This window comes from Cervus canadensis, chromosome 11, assembly GCF_019320065.1.
Source record: "Cervus canadensis isolate Bull #8, Minnesota chromosome 11, ASM1932006v1, whole genome shotgun sequence".
Lineage (NCBI taxonomy): Eukaryota > Metazoa > Chordata > Mammalia > Artiodactyla > Cervidae > Cervus > Cervus canadensis.
In genome coordinates, this window is record NC_057396.1 from 19,363,906 (window position 1) to 19,378,692 (window position 14,787).

The following is a 14,787-nucleotide window of genomic DNA, read 5'->3' on the forward strand; positions in this document are numbered from 1 at the left end:
CTTGGCAAAGAAAAAGAGACTTTACCTGGACTCACACAGTGACTCAAAGAAGCTGAAGAATTCATAATCAGGAATTCTCACTATCCCTTGCTTTATCCCCCACCCCACAGCTTACCGCTGTATGTAAAAAAGGTATTGGAGGACTTCTCTGGTGGTCCAGCAGTTAAGACTCCATTCTACCAGTGCAGCAGGCATGAATTCGATCCCTAGTGGTGATCCCATGTGCCATGCAGTGCGACCAAAAAATAAATTAAAAAATAAAAAGGTATTGGATTTCCAGAGCAAATCTTTCTTTGAATTCTTGGGAAGAATATAAATCTTGGGAAGAGATGGTTCTGACTCAAGCCAGTCTATACAGTGGTTAAGAGAGTACACAGTGAAGTCAGGAAGACCTTGATTGACATCCTGGCTCTATCAATTACTAACTGTGTTCAGTTCAGTTCATTTGCTCAGTTGTATTCGACTCTTTGCGACCCCACGGACTGCAGCACACCAGGCCTCCCTGTCCGTCACCAACTCCCGGAGTTTACTCAAACTCATGTCCATTGAGTCAGTGATGCCATCCAGCCATCTCATCCTCTGTTGTCCCCTTCTCCTCCTGCCTTCAATATTTCCCAGCTTCAGGGTCTTTTCCAATGAGTCAGTTCTTCGCATCAGGTGGCCAAAGACTGGAGTTTCAGCTTCGGCATCAGTCCTTCCAATGAATATTCAGGACTGGTTTCCTTTAGGATGGACTGGTTGGATCTCCTTGCAGTCCAAGCGACCTTCAAGAGTCTTCTCCAACACCACAGTTCAAAAGCCTCAATTCTTCAGTGCTCAGCTTCCTTTATAGTTCAACTCTCACATCCATACGTTGACTACTGGAAAAACCATAGCTTTGACTAGATGGACCTTTGTTGGCAAAGTAATGTCTCTGCTTTTTAATATGCTATCTAAAAAAAAAAAAATGCTATCTGGGTTGGTCATAACTTTTCTTCCAAGGAGGAAGTGTCTTATAATTTCATGACTGCAGTCAAGATTTTCAGTGATTTTGGAGCCAACTAATTGTGTGACTTTGGGCAAATAACATACCCTCTCTGAACCTTGGTTTCTTCATCTGTTGAGTGTGGTTGTAAAGCTTACTTCTTGTGGTTGTTAAGATTAACTAATTAATATGTAGTGCCTAGATTATTATCTGACAAGAGTAAGCCCTGAGAAATTTGCCAATAATAGTTATTATCTACTGAGGAAGTAGAAGCAGGAAAGAAAACATTCCAATCAGCTGAGCTTTGGCAACAAAGAGGACCTATGTGAAAAGCTGATGAAATCTACGTGGTTTAGAGTCAGAAGACCTGATTCAAGGCCTTCCAGGAGGCTTTCTCATTGGTAAGAAAGGGACAATGCTTACCTTACTTCTCTCTCAGGATTGTTTCAAGGAGTAAGATCCAGACTGTAAAGGACTTGCTAAATGGCAGGCATGACACAAATGTTGGCAGTTTTGTTTTTGACTTCCAGGGGCTCACTGAGTCCCTGAATCTGGTGCCCACACCGAACACATAAAGAGAACATCTGGAGGCTTAAGTTCAAGGTCTGTCGGCCCCCAATTCCCGAACAACAGCAGTCAGAAGGAGTACCTCCCTGACCACAAGGGTATATTTAAGATGCAACAAACCTGGTGATCTACCAGGCATGGTGCCCTTTCGCAAAAGTTTTAGGCCCCTGAGTCCTGTGATGGCCCTAATATTCTAGGCCAGAACCATGGGTATCTTGCCAGATGCTATACACAGTCCAACAAATACCCTTCGTTACGGTGTTAAGTGAAAAAGCGAGGAACGCACTGTTACTGAAACTGTAGTACACAGGGTAATTTGAACTGAAAATGTTTGGAAGTAATAGATTGCCCCTAAATAGTTAATATTAAAATACCTTATGATTTTTTTAAAAAAGCAACGCGTGTGTAATAATATAACACACTGTAATACTACACAATGTGTGTAGTAGCTAACTATTTGTATAAAATAGAATGAGCACACGTGCTTGTATGAGCATTTTTTTAAAAAAAATCTCTAGGAGAACACACATGACTAACCACATTGGTTGATGGAGTATCTGAGAAACAGAAATATAAGGGAAATTTTTCAGTGTACAATCTATTTATCTTTTTGTTTGCTTTTTACTGTTTACTGAACTCCAAATTTTACTGTGCTTCCCAGGTGGCACTTGTGGAAAAGAATCCACCTGCCAATGCAGGAGACGCAAAAGTTGCGGGTTCGATCCCTGGGTGGGGAAGATCCCCTGGAGAAGGAAATGGCAACTTACTCCAGTACTCATGCCTAGAAAATTCTATGAACAGAGGAGCCTGGTGAACTACCATCCATGGGGTCACAAAGAGCCAGGCACAACTGAGCAATTGAACACACGCACACAGATTTTACTCAAATTTCATCAATTTTTCCACTAGTGTCTTTTTTTGTATTTTAGCACCCAATCCAGAATAACACATTGCATTTAAGCTTTTTAAATTCTGGACCAAAGAAGTTATTATATATTCAAACAAACAATCAAAACTTCTAGCTCTTGGTTACCTACCACACTGTAAACTGGACTCTGCCTCTGCCTGGCTGGTCTCACCCTTGACATGCAGGGATCTGTATTCATAGTCCTCCCACCCCTACCCCCACCCTCGCCAACTAGTCCCCGCCTAGCCCTGCAATATCCACGGCTTAGATTCCCTTTTTCGCCCTCATTTTTGTAAGCTCTCATCACCACGGATTGTACTACACCCACCCAACATAAGTAGCTTTCAGCATTAGGGCACACTGTCCCCAGACCCTAGTTAAACAGAGGTTTGATTTAGCAAAGCAGGGATGACTTAAAATATTACTGGTCTCCTCAAAGCTTTTCCCTTTGATGTCCCCTGAAGATGGTATTCTCATTTTTTCCCCTTATCTGCCCAGCAGACTGGTTAGGGCAAAGGTCACAGGAGTGAGAAAGAAGCAGAGCCAAGACCCCTGGCTGCACCATTTACATCTCAGCAGAAATTCCACTGGGACTATAATCAGAAACCGGAATTTCCACTGACTTCTAGGACTTCAGGAAAGCAGCTCCCTTTCTAATCTAGCTGTGTGATTAAATTAGCTGAGGGCTCAGTGTTCTAGAAAACCCCTGCAGACAAGATCAGGTGCATGATCAGACAAAGCAGAAACAGTCTCACGGACTTTAGAGACAAACTTAAAGTTACCAAACTGAACAGGTGGAGGGAGGGGAATAAATGAGGTGTTCAGGATGGACATATACACACTGCTATATATAAAAGAGATGACTGGCCTCCTATACAGCACCAGGAACTATACTCAGTAGTCCGTAATAGCCTACATGGGAAGAGAATCGGAAAAGAATGGATATATGTATATACCATGACTGAAACACTTTTAAGAAAATTAAATGTGCATTAATTTTTAAAAAACACCATCCTTGTAGAGAAGGGGGACAAAAAGAAGCAAATGTAGAAAAATATGGGAAATCTATTGAAAATGTGTCCATTTCCCCAGTACCCCTCGACTCCCCCATCCTGCAACACAAAATTAGTGTAGCTCACATTTTCATCAAAACGTGATCATCAACTGAACTAATAGCATTGTAAATCAACTTTACCTCAATATAAAGTAAATACAAGCAAACAAAAAGCCCCTACAAAAACTGGACGTATTATTGGCACACTCTGTCTTACTAGGACAACCCCTAGGCTGTGATTATTGGAGGCAAAATAAGAAGGTGGTAAAAGAATGAAACAACTTTGACTAGATCCTGTTCTTGTTCTTGTAGTTATTCTTCTGTCACTCAGTCGTGTCTGACTCTTTGTGACCCCACGGACTGCAGCCCACCAAACTTCCCTGTCCTTCACCATCTCCTGGAGCTTGCTCAAACTCATGTCCATTGAGTTGGTGATGCCATCCGACCATCTCATCCTCTGTCATCCCCTTCTCCTCCTGCCTTCAATCTTTCACAGCATCAGGGTCTTTTCCAATGAGTTGGCTCTTCGCATAAGGTGGCCAAAGTATTAGAGCTTCAGCTTCAGCATCAGTCCTTCCAATGAACATTCAGGACTGATCTCCTTTAGGATGGACTGGTTTGATCTCCTTGCAGTCCAAGGGACTCTCAAGAGTCTTCTCCAGCACCACAGTTTGAAAGCATCAGTTCTTCAGCACTCAGCCCTCTTTATGGTTCAACTCTCACATCCGTACATGACTACTGGAAAAACCACATTTTTGGCTATATGAACCTTTGTCGGCAAAAGGGCCTGTTCTTATCTATGCCCTTCCAATCATTCCAGATACCGAGACATAATATCTAAAAGAGAGGTCATGAGAGTGTAAGATCACGGTTAAGAGAGAAGGTCTGGTGCCAGACAGAGTGCTTGGGTTTGAATTCCAGGTCCACAACTTTCTACCTAGGTGATCTGAGTATCAGATAATAGTTATCAAGCTTATAAAGATGTTGTAAAGATTATGAGTATGAGAAAAAAAAGCAACTTGAAGTATTCTTGACATGTGGTGGTTTAGTCGCTAAGCCCTGTCCAACTCTTGTGACCTCATGGACTGTAGCCCACCAGGTTCTTCTGTATGTGGGATTTCCCAGGGAAGAATACAGGATCCGGTTGCCATTTCCTTCTCCAAGGGATCTTCCTGACCCAGGGATCAAAACTGTGTCTCCTGCATTACAGGCAAATTCTTTACCACGAGCTACCTGGGAGTAAATACTTAGTAAATATCAGCTATTACTCATATTATTTCTCCACAGAGCAAATCTGATGATCTAGAGGGTATAAAAAAGCATTAAAAGGAAAACAAGAAACCCCCCCAAATAATGAAAAACCCGAACCTTAGATAAAGTTCTAAGATTGAGTTCAGAAATGGGTATCTATCTTTGTGTCTTAAGGACATCTCCTTTATTAAAGAGCTGAACCTTGGAGAAGGAAATAGCAATCCACTCCAGTATTCTTGCCTGGAAAATCCCTGGACCTAGGAGCCTGGTAGGCTACAGTCCATGGGGTCACAAAGAGTCAGACATGACTGAGGGACTTCACCTTCTTTCACCTATATTGAAAACAACTGATTATGTAAACTCCCTGACTTTGTTAGTAGGTTATTTTATGCTCCTCACTAAAGCTCAAAGTCGTTTATTCCAAAGTTTCATCTGTTTGAGGAAACTCTTTCAGGATAAAATCATCAGTTAACCCAGTTTCTGCCTGAAGTTTTTCACTGATGAGGGCAGTGCCTTAAACTCCCCCCCTCCTTGTTTTTTTGGCAGGTAGGCATAAATATATTTAATAAATGTACAACTTAAGTCCTTTCAAAAAAAAAAAAAAAGAGCTGAACTTGTCTGTCCCTAAAGGCCTAAATTGGCCTAGGTGGATACCCTATGCTTTAAAAGCAAATTCTAATTCCTTCTGCAAATGTTTGCTTTTCAACACATGACCTATACAATCAAAGGTATTCTGAAGCATTTTACTCTGTAAGAGGCTCAGCCCTGCTACATTAAATTGAGCTACTGTGCTGTGGATAATTTGTCAGCATCTGATGGAGTGGAGAACTTTGAACATTTGTGTATCCTTTGAGTTGCCTTTGGTGATATCAGTAAGTTAGCAGAAGCAAAGTTAAGACTGTGCTTTGCTCACGTTTGGAAAACTGATAATGTGTAAATGACTGCTGTGTGTTAGTCACTCAGTCATGTCTGACTCTCTGCAACCCCATGGACAGGAGCCCACCAGGCTCCTCTGTTCATGGAACTCTCCTGGCAAGAATACTGGAGTGGGTAGTCATTCCCTTCTCCAGGGGACCTTCCCAACCCAGGGATTGAACCTATATTACCCCTAAAAGTAGTCGCTTCCCCATCTTAACCAAACACATGTCTTTTACTGCCTGTGGATACTATCAAGGTCACGTCAAACAGAAGGGAAATTAACTGTGAAAAATTTATCTGTGGATCATTTACCAAGCAGGGAACCACTGTTGCAGTGATGATCCAGCTCCCACAAATTATGGGCATGGTTTTCCTCAGGAAAATTGTGCAATTTTAGACGCATAGGTATATATTTATTTTTTAGGTATATATTAATATTATAGGCATAAATTTATATTTAGAAATATAGGCATATAGAAATAACTCAGATATTTCAATTTACACTGGAATTTTGACATCAAGGACACAGCTAATATGACTAATCAGACTCCTGGAGGAAAAAAAAAGCACTGAATCTTTTAGTGAGAGCAGGCTGCCCTCTGCTGGACACTAGGGCATTGCAGACAATGCTGCATTGAGTTTTTGGAAACTGATACCTGGAAACCCAAAAAGCATGGAAACAAATTTAAACCTTGGATTCTATTTTTTTACAGTATCTCTGGTAATTTCAGACTCTGGGAACACAATTATAGAAATATCCCAAGGAAGAGGGAAAGGGGCTGAGTTTTTTAAAATTCACAAGATTCTTTTACAAAAGCAGCACTGTACAACAAGCCTCATTTTCTACGTAACTCCACAAATATTTCATCGAGAGAAAAAAATGGGAACAAATGATAGGAAATACCAAGGAGGCTTAGAGACGTATTGTTAATAGGGAGACAAGGAGCAAGACCAATTCCTGAAAGATACACGGTGCTCTTTGTTGGTTGAATGAGCACATCTCAGGTCACTTCTCTCAAAACGAGATTAACCTTCGCTCTTATTTCTGAGGGGTGTGGAAAGCAGCTCCAAAGAAACTCTGCCAGGACTAGTGGCAGAGTAACAAAGGGCACGTTTTCACTGTTCTTGTGTCAAACAAACAGCCAAGTATATAAAATCAGCAAAGCAGGTTCCCCAGTGTGTCCTGAGCAGGGGGGCTCAATACCCACATATTCCTATTCAAGACAACCACAGGTCCTTATCTGAGGAGGCAATAGGGTTTGAAAACCACCGGGCAGTCTTCCTGAAGGTTGGGTCTGCTGGCTCAAACTCTCCCCCCATATAACAAGTAAATTAATCACATGGCATCTGAATGGGTCTAAAATTGCCAAAACTAGTCATCCCTTTTTTTCCCCCCCAGATTGTTATCATTCAAATGTACTGAGATGAGAGGATGAATGAGAAGGGAAGCACAGTAAATTATTAACATCCATTAATGTACTTCAGTATCACATTAGTTAACTGTTTCCCAGAAAGCAGGGCCAAGAGAGAAGGAGAGATGGGACAGGTAAAGTTTGATAGAAAAAGTATAATAAAGGGTCTGGGGAGGCAAAGAGGCCGGGATGGAGGCCTGGTTAGCAGGGGTTGTCATTGGAAAAGGACACCAAACATTTTGCTGACAATTATCTTTGAGGGCTTCCCCATGGCTCAGTGGTAAAAGACTCTGCCTGCAATGCTGGAGATGCAGAAGGCGCGGGTTCAATCCCTAGGTTGGGAAGATTCCCCAGGAGGAGGAAATAGCAACCCTCTCCAGTATTCTTGCCTGGAGAATCCCATGGACAGAGGAGCCTGGCGGACTACGGTCCAGGGGGTCATAAAGAGTCGGGCGTGACTGAGCACATACTTAATAATCTTTGATCTTTGGTGTAATTGCTTTCCAGTCTCTAGTGTCATCAGCAGTGGGTAATTAGAGGGTCCCCAGGTAATTCTCTTGTGGAGCTTCATTTGAGAATCACTTTTCTATGAATCACATCTCCAGCATTGAGTTTAATGCTACTGAAGCAAACAGACCAGAACCTGTAACTTCCTCACTTGGCAACTTGGAACTCAAGGGTTAAAATGGCAAATTGCAGGCTAGTGGTACCAATTGCCAAATACTGATTCTGCAGGCAAACAAAGGTCACAGAGAACCATCCTAAGGAAGGAAATGGCTGAAATGCAGATCTGCAAAAAAATCCTTGTCAGAAGAAGTTAGTTTTATCTCACACAATCTTTTGGCTGTTAGAACCATCAAGAATCACCTGGTTTATACTTTTATCTCTAGGCATGTCAAGACAGAACAAGCAGCCTAGGAACTAGAAGCAAAAACAAACAAAAAACCCCTACTATTTTAAAGTATTTTATGAAGATATCTTAAGATTTCCTCAAACATTTTAAAGAAATGCTCATACTCAGGTAAAATGCTATTTAACCCAATTAATTCAATCGTGAGCGGTTTATTCTAAGAAGCCACAATAGAAGTTCCCAGTCTGCTCATATCACTACAATTCTGCATTCTTATATCCCTTATCTGAATGGCCCTCACTTCATTTATCAAATCTGTTGGTTGTCATTTGTTTCCGTGCCAGGTCTGTGCTGAACTCAGGGCTGAGGAGAGCCAAAATATCTTTCAGCTGTAAAAAACCACTTACCATTTGATATATTGAATTTGAATATGTCACCACGAAGTCGTCTTACAGTTAGACTTCCTTTTCCTAGCAGGGCTTGTAGCTGGCAGGAACTCCACACTTCCTCACACCTGGAGGAGAGGGCTCTCTGCCCCAATTCATTCAGAAGATCTGGGCTGTCTGACCCTCCAAAATCAAGTCATAATAAAATATTCATTAAGGGTACACAATTTAGGGGCTGTGAAGAAGCTGCCTTTGTGTGAAAGGATGTGTCCTTCAGAATTCCTAAAATATGCATAGCACTGAGCCCCATTCACACCTTTCCAATTGCTCTTTGAGCACAACAGGGCTTCTGACTTGCTCCATTTCCTATGGTCAAAAATTGACCAAACTGAAAGCAACAGCTGTATATCAGTTGCAGGTTTCTTTGTACTTTTTCTTTATTGGCAATAAACACAGTACCCAAATTTGTACCATTTTGGTACAGCACCAAAATATTCAGGGAACTGTGTTGAACGCTGGGAATACACAGAAGTGCGATGCGGTCTTTGCTTCCAAGTGCCAACAATGTTCTTGAGAGACAGGTTTACAAGGGTTACAGGTAAAGGTTCTATGTCATTAGTAAAGCCACTAGATACTCAGGAGGGTGAACGGCATAATCACAGTAGTCTGAAGTCTAGAAAGGCTTCAATTAAAGAGAGGGAGACTCAAGCCAGCCCTACAAGTAATTAAACAAGAAGGATGACCTTCTAGGTAGGGAAAAGAAATTCATTAAGGCTGTGCATTTTCTCCCTCCTGGAATTATATTAATAAAACATCCTTCTCAAAACTTGTGAGAAATAAACCAAGTTTCATGGACATTTTGGGTCCTACAGAAAGAAAACTAGTTAACCAATGGTACTGGTATAAAAGGGCTTCTGTGGTGGCTCAGTGGTAAAAGAATCTGCCTGCAATGCAGGAGATGTGGGTGGAACCCTGGGTTGGGAAGATCCCCTGGAGGAAATGGCAACCCATTCTAGTGCTTTTGCTTGGAGAATTCCATGGACAGAGGAGCCTGGTGGGCATACAGTCCATGGGGTCACGATGTTGGACACGACTGAGTGACAAGGCGCAGCACAGATCGGCCAGAGGCTTCTAGAAGTTACTGGCTCTAAGGTGCAAGATATAGGAATGATATTAGAAATTCACTCACACACACACACACAAAACTGTATTGCGCCTGACAAAGTGGCAAATTACCTGAATGTTAGATATGACTAGATCCCATTTCTATGAAGACTCTCATACTTTAGCCACCTGATGTGAATAGCCGACTCATTGGAAAAGACCCTGATGCAGGGAAAGACTGAAGGCAGAAGGAGAAGAGGGTGACAGAGGATGAGATGGTTGGAAGATATCACTAATTCAGTGGACATGAACTTGGGCAAACTCTGGGAGATGGTGAGGGACAGAGGAGCCTGGAGTGCTGCAGTCCATGGGGTCACAAAGAGTCGGACACCATTTGGCCAGCTGAACAACAAACAATGGCAGATTCTCAAAGTCCAGAGATTCTTAATTCAAAAACGTAACGTGGACTCAGAAACTCTCTTGTAGGCACAATGTTGACACACTGGGTAGTTAGTTCCCACTGTGCTTGGTTTTAAAACTAATCCTCACTGGGTTTCCCAATGGCTTCTCCCCAGTTTTCAGAATAAACACACTAGGTTGGCTGGTCTGCAGAGGGCAAGTCTGTATACTGCAGGGTGAAAGTCGGGGTGATGGAAGGAGCTGAGCTCCTTCAGTTTCCAATCTCCACCAAAGATTTAAAAGCTAAAAGCAAAAGAGAAAATACCACCTTAAGAAAAGGAAAATCAAATGGCCAAGGTTTATTTAACTTTCTTTCACAGAAAATACAAGTACGTAATGTAAACACTGACATGTGAAATAAAGTCCAAGCATCAGGAAGACAAATGACCTGAACAACACACTTGCTTTAACACTGCAGTGCTTCCTGATTTCACTTGCAGCAGGAATCACATGATTATACAGATTACATATTGGAAAAATTAAAGGCAACATCCATCGAGATTTACCAAAACACGAGAGAGCCTCTGAAACTCAACAATGCCATATGGAAGTCAGAGCTCTCTGATGCAAAAAAAAAAAAAAAGAAAGAAAGCTGAGCACATGTCCATTTATCTGTTTACCCAAGGCGTTTAATGTAGGAGCCTAAGAAATTAACACATGAGTTTTATTTGCCGGTGGAGGCAAAGATTAAATGACCCCTCTTTTCCCTCTTCAGAGAAAATGAAATTAACCAAATTTAAAGCAGAGCTGCTCAACACTGGCCAGAAGACGGCACCATCACAGTGAATTATTTCAATAAATCCCACAAAATGCAAAACACAATAAAAGATTTCCATTTGTGCTCTGCCCAAATGGTCAATCCAGATCTAAGGCTGTAGGATCACATGGGGTGTTCCTTCCCCAAAATCCAAACTAGAAAAAGATGACCCAAATAAGTGGTTGGGATCAAGAACCACCTTGATTTAAAACAGATAATCTGTTTCTGAACTTGAATTCAGTAATAAAGGGTGCAGTCTTTACTCTTCTGTTATTATCTCAAGAGATTAAAATGAGTGGTCTTTCTTATCATATGACACCCACCAGTTAACAGGTCCACTTTGATAACAGATGCTACTACACAGGTTGGTTCAGTAAAGGAACTCAGCATTGTAAGATCTGGAGATCAGGGAGCCAGCCCTGGAACTGCCAATATATCTACTTCCTATTCTTGCCCGGAACATCCCATGGAGAGAGGAGCCTGGCAGGCTACAGTCCATGGGGTTGCAAGAGTTGGACACGACTTAGCAACTAAATCAACACCACCTACTTCCTCACTCACCTCCATAATCAAAGATTACCACCAATAATCTGTAGCCCATTATTCCTTGACAGTCAACAAACAACGGAGAAAAAAGGACTTCAGATACTTTATCTTCATGCTGATCACTCAGTCTCTGGAGGAGAAATGCTACTTGCTCCAGCTGTTTTGAGACACTTTCCCAGGCAAAGCTAACCTCCCTGTATTGCTGAGGTGGAGATGTTTTAGTGTGATTATAAGCCATGTGAAAAATACCTTCACAACAAATACCACTCATTTTTATGTAACTTATCCATAGAATTTGGCACAGTGTTCTGCAATTTCTTGTGCTCTCACTAAAGATGTTTGTAGAACAGAGAAAACCAAATAAGGTTTTAAAGAGATAGGAACTGACATTCCCTAGGAATATCAATCATGACATTTTTTTGTGCTATGTTAAGTTCTTGCTCAGCAGGCTTTTTCTTTTTTTCCAAACCTGCAAGATGATATAACAGATCAGCATTGTACTACTCTGATTAGAAAAAAGCCGCTCATCGTTGACCTCCATTACTGCACTTTCTCATTTATTTCTGCAGAAAAAGAGAGCTCTAGCCACTGTGAGGGGGCTTCCCTATAGCTCAGATGGTAAAGAATCTGTCTGCAATGCAGAAGACCAGGTTTGATCCCTGGGTCAGGAAGATCCCCTGGAGAAGGGAATGGCAACCCACTCCAGTCCTCTTGCCTGGAAAATCCCATGGACAAAGGAGCCTGGCGGGCTACAGTCCACCGGGTCGCAAAGAGTCGGACACGACTGAGCGACTAACGCTAACAGCCACTGTGAAGGACAGTTTACCATTACTGCCAGTATGGCAAGACATTTCACTAAAAATTCTCTATCCTGTAGTCAGACTATATGTGCCAATATTTACCTCGGAAAACAGGAATCGAGTGTTGAAAATTAAATGCCAGGAATCCTTAAAGCAGTCAGTGGGACCCGAGTTTATGTTCCCTCCCCAAGGAGGGAACTGTTCTACAAGATCTAGACCCATTGCCTCACTAGTGCTCCACCCCACCCCAGATATTCCTTCAGAGTGGACCCCAATGAGGAGACTCTTTAAACGTAACTGGCTGTCTCTTTTCTTGTCACTTCTTTTCTCCTCTCTTAGGATCAGTTCCTACTGAAAATCTCTTCTCTTTGAAAAATGAAAGATGGAAACTCTGAAAAATTAATGCATCTTATCTGCAGATTCTAAACATAATTACCCTTAGGGAAATAAGGCACTATAATGTGACCCCAGCCTGACCGCAGGAATGGAAATGGGACTGATTTTGGACCCTGTGTGGCTGCACAGAAGCTTGACTTCCAAACGTGAGCACTGCTCTCCTGCCACAGGCCAAGCTGCATGCTGGAGCGCTGCTGCGATGGTCAGACCCACAGGCAGGCCGGAGGCTCCAAAGAACTGAGAAACCCAGATAACATTCTTCCTTAAACATAGAAAGTGATGTTATCAATCAGGTCTCTGGCCAACCTCATCATTCTTTCAAGTAATGTTTTCATAGTCAAGTGAAGAGTACGGACAAGCGCTAGATGAGAAGTTAGGCAACCCAGGCTGTGGTGCGAATGCTGCTATTATTGGCTGGGTGGCCTTGGGCAAGTCACCGTACCTTCCTCTGCTCCCTGCCCTCCAGTCTTAAGTTTCTTCATCTGTAAAATGGAGATAAAACCACTTGCCTTGTCTACCTCACGTCATGACTGTGTGGATTGAATAAGATAATGTGAAAGTGCTTTGTAAACTATGAAATACTGTGTGTGAAGGCAAAGTGAAATATATACTTATATTCTAATTAAGTCCTTATCATTGCCTATTTGACTAGAGGTTTCCCATGCAGGATGTGCTTTGCAATAGAGAGACTCAAAAATAGATGCCATAAATATACACTGGTCTTTTTCACTAGGGTTGTTTGAAAAAAAAAAGGGAGAGTCTTAATTTCCTCAGAAATGGTCTCAGAATAAATTAGTTTAAAATGTGATGTCATTCAAATCCACCAACTGATAGAATTCATCTTCTCCACGTATGTCCTATACAGTTATAGTCTGGTCTGTTGATATCTTTACAGAGGGAAGTCTTGAATTCAAGAAAGCATGCTAAAACTGAAAAAAAAAAAAAACAAAAAACACCAAACTCTCATAGTTATAGCTTGTTGTAAAGGATTTAAATGAAAACAAGAGGCATCCTATATTCCTATATAAAGAAATTAAGCCACAGTTCCTCAAATGGTTGCCTTTTTCCTGAGATATCTCCAGGACAAGGATCTATCCTGTGAAGTGCTTTAGAAAAGCTTAGTCTTGCTGGAGGTGAAAGGACATGTAGGTTGGCAACTAGGCGGTGCTCATTTTCGGCACTAGGGTTTGAATGAGAAGGTCTACTAGGAGCTGCCGGGGAGCTTGCGTGGAGCAGCTCACCCGGCCCCAGGGAGGCCAGTTCTTGGACACCAGGCCAGAGTGTGGAGAACAGCTCAACACTGCCATCCCATCCCAGGATTTTCAGTTCTTCCTCAAAGTTGGTTCTGCTCTTCTCCGGTCTAGTAAATAATCGAACAGAAGAAAAACAATGAGATGTGGAGCAGCGTATCTACCCGGACTGCAGGGCCTGTCTCCATCTAGCTGACAAGGTGTACATGCAGAGCAGACACAGGCAAGGAGCGAGCGTGACTGACTCTGACCAGCCCAAAGCACCCAGACTCCAGCATTCGTGTCACACGGCCTTTATTACACACGTTACGAGCGATGGCTTGGAGGGCGTCCTGTCAGTGGAATCCCCAGTGAACAGGATGGGTGTCCTCTGGGACCACAGGCACGGTGCTAACCTCCGCTCTTCTTTCTGGTCTGCTTTGCTTTCCGGGGTTTGAGGATGGTGTAGTTTGCATACACTGTATACTGATCTGACAGGAAGGGAACGTAGAATGCCCGCAACAACTTTGAAGATCTGAAAGACAAGAGAGAAAAAAAGACAGAATCTTATCATTTGAGAGAAGTTACTCATGGTATTGAAAATGATTAAAGGAAATGAATAAAATGCTATGGTAAGGATTATATTTTATATAAGCCGTGCTTAGCTACTAGATCTTGATAAAAGACTTAATCAAAACCAAGTACTGGGACTTCTCTGGTGGTCCAGTGGTAAAGAACACACCTTTTATTGCAGGGGACATGGGTTCGAGCCCTGCTCAGGGAACTAAGGTCCCACATGTCTAGGAGTAGCTAAGCCTATGCGCCACAACGAAGACCCAGAACAGCCTAAAGAAAAAAAGACCAAGTACCTTCTTGCCTGAACTCAAACGACAGTCTTGGTAGTCTCACTAATAAGCCACAGGACATCCTTCAGAAGAGCTCTAGGTCTGCGTTAGAATTTGCCATTGAAAAGTTCTAATTCAATCAAAGAAATGTTATTATGGAAATAAATTCTTCACACCTTAAGAGTTTGTGTACCCCAGAGACTGCAGAGATGCCAAAGGCTCAAATGATCCTGACTCCACCTCTAAGTTTTCCTAGAGAGGTGAAGAAAAAACTATGTCCTTGGCTTCCTGTGCATACTGTTTTGGCGATTCTCAAGTCAAAGACAGAGTTCAGTCTTTTCA

General features: G+C 42.2%; 1 protein-coding gene across 2 annotated transcripts in view; it reads right to left on the minus strand.

Annotated features, from left to right (window-relative positions):
- Nucleotides 1–10,151: 10,151 nt before the first annotated feature.
- The window catches only part of ALG9 (ALG9 alpha-1,2-mannosyltransferase), a 108,168-nt gene continuing 103,532 nt past the window's right edge, over nt 10,152–14,787 (minus strand). Inside the window, exons 15-16 of one of the 2 annotated variants that reach the window (XM_043481593.1) lie at nt 14,017–14,135; nt 10,152–13,731 (exon numbers count right to left, since the gene is read on the minus strand). In XM_043481593.1, the coding sequence (XP_043337528.1) occupies nt 13,694–13,731; nt 14,017–14,135 (157 nt within the window). In that variant the 3' untranslated portion in view covers nt 10,152–13,693. Of the gene's footprint in view, nt 13,732–13,898; nt 14,136–14,787 lie in introns of those variants that run through there. The other variant, XM_043481594.1, reaches the window with a different exon arrangement.